This window comes from Neophocaena asiaeorientalis, unplaced genomic scaffold, assembly GCF_003031525.2.
Source record: "Neophocaena asiaeorientalis asiaeorientalis breed wild unplaced genomic scaffold, Neophocaena_asiaeorientalis_V1.1 scaffold293, whole genome shotgun sequence".
Taxonomy (NCBI): Eukaryota; Metazoa; Chordata; class Mammalia; order Artiodactyla; family Phocoenidae; genus Neophocaena; species Neophocaena asiaeorientalis.
Window position 1 is genome coordinate 4,509,621 of NW_020173920.1, and position 7,336 is coordinate 4,516,956.

A 7,336-nucleotide genomic window follows, 5' to 3' on the forward strand; every position below is an offset into this window, starting at 1 on the left:
ACTGTAGCTTTATAATGTCTTAACATCACATGATGTAAGCCCTCCAACTTTGGTCTTCTTTTCCACATTGTTTTGAAAAATCTAGGTCTTTTGCATTTCCATGTAAATTTAGATTCAGCTTGTCAGTTTCTACGACAGAACACTGCTAGGATTTTGACTGAGATTGCACTGATACTAAGCCTTTTGATTCATGAACATGGTATATCTCTCCATTTGTTTGGGTCTTCTTTAATTTTTCTCAGTAATGTTTTATAATTTTTAGTGTACAGGTCTTACACAGATTTTGTAAAATTTATCCATAAGTATTTTCTATTTGTATGTTATTGTAAATGATGTTGTTTTTTAACTTTTATAATTTATCATTGCTTGTATATAGAACTACAATAGAATTTTTGTATATTTAAGTTTTTATTTGGTAACCTTGCTAAACTCACCTATTAACTTTTTGATAGATTCCTTACAATTTTCTACACAGATAATCATGTTACTGTGAATAATGATATTCTTACTTCTTTCTTTCATACCTGTGGCTTTTTATTTTCTTATTGCACTGGAAAGGACCTCCTGTATAATGTTGAATGGAAGTGGTAACAGCGGACATCTTTAAAATGACGTCTTTTAAAGCAAGAGGATGACACCTTTAAAATTTTGTTTTTCGGCCTTCCCTGGTGGCGCAGTGGTTGAGAATCTGCCTGCTAATGCAGGGGACACGGGTTCGAGCCCTGGTCTGGGAGGATCCCACATGCCACGGAGCAACTAGGCCTGTGAGCCAGAGCTACTGAGCCTGCACGTCTGAAACCTGTGCTCCGCGGCAAGAGAGGCCGTGATAGTGAGAGGCCCGTGCACCGCGATGAAGAGTGGCCCCCGCTTGCCACAACTAGAGAAAGCCCTCGCACAGAAACGAAGACCCAACACAGCAAAAATAAATAAATTAATTAATGAACTCCTACCCCCAACATCTTCAAAAAAATTTTTTTTGTTGTTTTTCTGTATCAAATAGAAATAATCACTGGCTTTAATAGAGGTACAAGCAAATTATGATGGGATGAGGAGTGTGTGTGTGTGTGTGTGTGTGTGTGCTTGTGTGTGTGTGTGTGTGTGTGAGTGGGAGCTGGCAGAAAATGGAGCAATTAAATTCTATCCATTGGGAAATATTTATAAGATGCAGAGTTTTTAAGCAAGTTCCTTGGCTCTTCTTGATCTGACCCTAGGGGGTGACAGTACCTCTGGTCTATTTCCCCCTCCCCACCCTATGCTCCTGGGGTTTCCCCTACCCACCAGCTCCCAGTAACAGAGCTACCATGACCCTCTTTCCATTGGTTCCAGGACAGTGTCCTCGCTCTGTGTGATGGCATGCTCACGGACCTGCTCCCAAATACTGGGGCTGAGCCTCGGGACTACAGCCCTGTTTGCTGCTGCAGCCAACACAGTGCTCCTCTTTCCTAACTGGGATGTGACCTACCTGTTGAGGGGCCTCATTGGCAGGCATGCCATGCTGGGCTCTGGGCTCTGGGGAGGAGGCCTCATGGTGAGTGTCTGGGGTTCCCTGGGTGTGAACTCCCAAAGTGCCCCTTAGAGGTGGAGCAGCGAGGTGGGGGTGGGGGTAGTGTTTAGATTCCTTGAAAAAAAGCTTGAACTAACAAGCTGGCTGTGGGGTCTATAGCAGCTGCAAGGGATAGAAGACTCTAGGAAGACTGGTCAAATGTTGCTGAATTTTGGACTAGGCAGGCTTGGTGTGAACGCTGCCATTCATAGAGTCACATTAGGCTAGCCATCCAAAACTGGGTCCTGACAGTCAAAGCCAAGCCCTCTGGGAAAGGTAGGGTAATTAAGTCCATGTGAGATGTCTAACCACTCTATTTCAGCAGCCACAGGTGGCAGCTAGAGATGTAAATTACCCAATCTCTTTTTAACACTCTTCCCTCTTCCCCCAGGTTCTCACTGCAGCTACCCTCATCTCCTTGACAGGCTGGAGATATGGCTGCTTCAGTAAGAGTGGGCCCTGCCAAAGTGTAAGCACCCGATTCCACTCTTCTAATACCTAGAATGTCCCCACATTCTATTACTTTAGAGGCAGAGTGATAAAGAGACAATTTCAGTCTTGGGGTTTGAAGTCAGGTCCTGACCGTACCTCTCTAAGGGTCTAAAAACCCTAAGCTTTTGGGCAAGTTTTCTGAATCTCGGATCCTTCTGTAAAATGAAAGTTAACAGGATCAAGTCCAGGGAGGAAGTGCTTAATGAACCATAAATGTCTACACACATGTGAGGAACTGTTCTTTTTTATTTTATTGATGTATAGTTTACAATGTCCTGTTAATTTCTGCTATATAGCAAAGCGATTCAGCTATACATGAACTGTTCTTATTAGTTTTAGCCTATTGAACAATATGGACACGAGTTATGTACATTGTAGTCATGTGTCATTGATAGAAAATTTCCTGGCTATTTTTCTTAATTTTTCTTGGAGCTGAAAGATTCTCCAGAGATCATCTGATGACTAGATTCTAGTCTAACCTCTCCATTTTACAGATAATGAAGCTGAGGCCCAGAATAAATTTGCACTTTATTAATTACAGCAACATCTATATATATTTGAAAAATCTCAGTACATAAATGTATAAGATATATTGCTCATTCAGTCTCAGACACATGAATTTGTGGCCTTTTTACAGTAACTCTGCATACTGCTTTGATATCTACAGCCCACATGTTGGGAACCCTGCTGATTCAGAATTATATGTTAAAGAATTAAGTATAAACACCCACACAGTTCACTCACTATCTGTTCTCAGTCATGTCTGGTTTTCCCCTAGGCAAGTGGTTCTCGACTTGAATGTGTGCATCAGAGTCCCTGCAGCGTTTGTTAAAACACAGATTGCTGGGCCCCACGCCCAGAGTTTCTGACTCTGTAGGTCTGGGGTGGAGCAAGATGAGGAGGGGGGGAAATTTGCATTTCTAACAAGTTTCCAGGTGATGTGCTGTTGCTGGGACAGGGACCACATTTTTAGAACCTCTGTCCTAGGCTTATGTCAGACTAATTCATCTTGATCTTTTAACTTAGAGTCAAAACTTACTACACAGCTTTCTGCGGCCCCTCTCGAGTTCTAAACCAGTTTGACATCAGTGGGAAAATGACTCTGATTCTGTATAAAAACTATATATATATATACGCACACACACACACACACACACATGTCCTAGGCTTATGTCAGACTAATTCATCTTGATCTTTTAACTTAGAGTCAAAACTTACTACACAGCTTTCTGCGGCCCCTCTCGAGTTCTAAACCAGTTTGACATCAGTGGGAAAATGACTCTGATTCTGTATAAAAACTATATATATATACACACACACACACACACACACACACGTATATATATATATGTTTTATTTAAAATTTTAAAATATGTGTTTTTTGAGAAGGAGAAAAAGAAAATCTGGTATCCTGAGAAAGAAACCAATCTGGAAGTTAGAATCCTGCCAAGGAAATAAACACATTGCTATCTTTTGGGAAGGAAATGAGTGGTGCACAGACCAGAAAAGTACAATGACAGAACTCGAGTTATTTCAGAGTTGACTGTAATTTCTCTCTGTCTCTGCCTCCCTCCCTCCCTCCTTTTCTTCCTTCTTTCCCCTCTTCCTCCCTTCCTTCCTTTCATGCTTGATCTGAGAAAGAGAGGAATCAGGGATGGCAGCTTGGGACTTTTGAAAAAATACAGCTTTCTTTTAAAAGGGTCAGAGGGGGGCTTGCGATAACCAATCTGACCCTTTAAGCCAGAGACTGAATGACTGCAGTCTGAGTGACAAAGTTTTTGATGCCACTCTGCTGAGAAGCTCTGAAGAGCCTGCTGAATCAGGCTGAACCTGCTGCTGGGACCGGATGCCAGTGTTTCCTCCTTCTCCATTCCTTCTTTCCCACCCCCTCCCGGCTCTACCCAGTGACCCCTCATCAGCCAGCCCTACCTTGGCTATGTTTTAAAGGAGGTGCTGTGGGTAGGATCCTCCCCATGACTGGGGAAGGCCTGAGCACCAGAGAAGTTAGATTTGTCCAGATCAGCCCACAAGTCACGACCCCCTCTCAGGCTCACTGTTTCTTCTCTCCTTCTGCAGATGCTTACTGCTCTGTTGTCAAGTGGCCTGGCTTTTCTTGGAGCCTTGATTTGCTTTATCACTTCTGGAGTAGCCCTGAAAGATGGTCCTTTTTGCATGTTCGATGTTTCGTCCTTCAATCAGACACAGGCTTGGAAACATGGTTACCCATTCAAAGACCTGCAAAACAGGTAAATGGATGGAAACTTGGATTTGCAGTCTCTTCAGAGAAAGAAAGACACAGAAAGGGACTACAAACTCCTTTTAGTCTGCATTCTAGCATCTTGCTTCTCTGATGCTCAGAAAATTGCAAATGCAACAATAGTCACCCTCAAAAATCTAATCCTACGACCTGAGCTGAGGGAGAACCCAGGTTTCTATCAAGGTTGCTGGGATTTTCTTACTTATTCCAACCCCTGATCTCCTTATTTTTGGGGATAGGAATTATTTGTATGACCATTCACTCTGGAATTCTGTCTGCCTGGAGCCTTCTAAAGCTGTCATTTGGCACGTGTGCTTCTTCTCTGCCCTTCTGTGCATCAGCCTCCTCCAGATTCTCCTGGTGGTCATTCATTTCATCAACAGCTTCCTGGGCCTTTTCTGCAGCCTCTGCGAGAAGTAACAGGTAATGCCCTCTTTTTAAAAAATTAATTAATTAATTAATTTGTTTTTGGCTGAGTTGGGTCTTCATTGCTGCGCGGGCTTTCACTAGTTGTGGCGAGTGGGGGCTACTCTTCGTTGTGGTGCGCGGGCTTCTCACTGCGGTGGCTTCTCTTGGTGTGGAGCACGGGCTCTAGGCGCACGGGCTTTCAGTAGTTGTGGCTCGCGGGCTCTAGAGCGCAGGCTCAGTAGTTGTGGCACATGGGCTTAGCTGTCGCGAGGCATGTGGGATCTTCCTGGACCAGGGCTCGAACCCGTGTCCCCTGCATTGGCAGGCAGTTTCTTAACCAATGCGCCACCAAGGAAGTCCCGGTAATTCCCTCTTAAACATGAGTGTTTTCATCATGAGCTGCCTTGAATCTTTTCTGCAAGAGTGGGTATGAATTATAAACAAATTTCCCTTTTAGGTAGTCATGTAGTAATAATAACAATAATAATTCCTTGCATGTATGTTGAATGATACAATGCATTTTAAATCACATTGTAGGGACTTCCAGTGGTTAAGAATCTGCCTTCTAATGCAGGGGACAAGGGTTTGATCCCTGGTCAGGGAACTAAGATCCTACACACCGTGGAGCAACTAAGCCCGCTCTCTCTAGAACCTGTGCACCACAACTAGAGAGCCTGCGTACTGCAACTACTGACCCCTCGCACTCTGGAGCCCACGCACCACAACTAGAGAAGCCCGCGCGCTGCAACAAAGAGCCGGTGCACTGCAACAAAAAGATCCCGCGTGCCGTAACAAGACCTGATGCAGCCAAATAAATAAATTAATTTAAAAAAAAAAACACATTGTAAATTGCAAGATGATATATTAGTAGAAGAAATAATTATCATTATTATTGTGTAGGAACTTATAGTCCATAAAATGTCCTCCAGCCATGATCTCATTTCAGCCTCTCAAAAGCCCCATAAAATTGGCCGCATGTTACAGATGAAGTTGAGGCTCCTAGAGGATAATGGACTTGCTGCCCAAAAGCAGTCAGTTAGGTTCAGGTAAAGTCAATACCTGACCCCCTACTTTCTAAATTTAAGTTCACTAGCTTAATGGACTGAATTATGTGCTCCCAAAATTCATAGTTTGAAGCTCTAGCCCTCAACGTGACTTTGGAGATAGGACCTTTAAGTAGCTAATTTAGGTTAGATGGGGTCATAAGAGTGGGACACTAATCGAATAAGACTGGCATCCTTATGAGAAGAGGATGAGACAACAAGTACATGAAAAGATGCTTAATATCACTAATCATCAGGGAAATGCAACTCCAAACCATAATGAGATATCACCTTATACTTGTTAGAATGGCTATTATCAAAAAGGAAAGAAATAACAAATGTTGATGAGGATATGGAGAAAAAGGAACCCTTGTGCACTGTTGGTGGGTTCTGGTAAACTGGTGCAACCAGCATGGCAAGCAGTATGGAGGTTCCTCTAAAAATTAAAAAAGAACTACCATATGATCCAGCAATTCTACTTCTGGGTATTTATTTGACGCAAACAAAAACACTAGTTCAAAAAGATATCTGCACCCTCATGTTCACTGTAGCATTATTTTCAATAACCAAGACATGGAAACAACCCAAGTGTCCACCAATGGATTAATGGATAAAGAAGATATGGTACACACACACACACACACACACACACACACACACTCACACACTCACACACACAATGGAATACTCTTCAGCCATAGGAAAAATGAAATCTTGCCATTTGTGACAACATGGATGGACCTAGAGGGTATTATGCTAAGTGAAATAAGTCAGAGAAAGCCAAATACCATATGATATCACTTACATATGGAATTTAAAGCAACAACAATAGCAACAAAACCAAGTTCACAGATACAGTGACAGACTAGTGGTTGCCAGAGCTGGGGCTGGGGAGTGAGGGAAATGGGTGAAGAGAGTCAAAGGTACAAACTTCTACTTATAAAATAGTTAAGTCATGGGGATATAATGTACAACAAGGTGACTATAGTTAATAGTACTGCATTGCATATTTAAAAGTTGCTAAGAGAATAAATCTTAAAAGTCCTTACTACAAGAAAAAAAATTTTTTTGTAACTAATGTATGGTGCCAGATGTTAATGAGACTTACTGTGGTGATCATTTTGCAATATATACAAAAATCAAATCATTATATTGTACACCTGAAACAAATCTAATGTTATATGTCAATTATACCTAAAAAAATGACATTGTAGAGTGTATTTCCAGCATAAAAGCATGATTAAGTTTCAGAAAGTTTATTCACCTATATTAATAGATTTAAGGAGGAAAAAATCCTAATGATTTTCTTCATAAATGCTGAAAAGGCATTTGATAAAATTCAACATATATTCTTAATAAAACTCTTTAAGAAAATGAGAAAAGACAGGTCCTTCCTTATCATAATACAACATACCTATCTCAACTCAAAAGTCAGCATCATGCTTAATGAAGGAATACTAGAAACAATCTCATTAAGGTTGCAAATAAGATGATGACACTCACTATTGTCACTATCATTTAATATTATTCTTGAGGTATTAGCCCAAGTAAGTATTCAAAAGGAAATTAACAGATATAAAATAGGAAAGAAGG

At 41.5% G+C, this 7,336-nt stretch overlaps 1 protein-coding gene across 1 annotated transcript; it reads left to right on the plus strand.

Annotated features, from left to right (window-relative positions):
• The first annotated feature begins 1,336 nt into the window (after positions 1–1,336).
• On the plus strand, positions 1,337–4,712 carry TM4SF19 (transmembrane 4 L six family member 19). Its single transcript, XM_024752141.1, has 4 exons — positions 1,337–1,528; positions 1,935–2,012; positions 4,112–4,281; positions 4,532–4,712. The coding sequence occupies exons 1-4, from the start codon at positions 1,349–1,351 to the stop codon at positions 4,710–4,712; spliced, it is 609 nt and encodes a 202-aa protein (XP_024607909.1). The 5' UTR covers positions 1,337–1,348.
• The last annotated feature ends 2,624 nt before the right edge of the window (positions 4,713–7,336 follow it).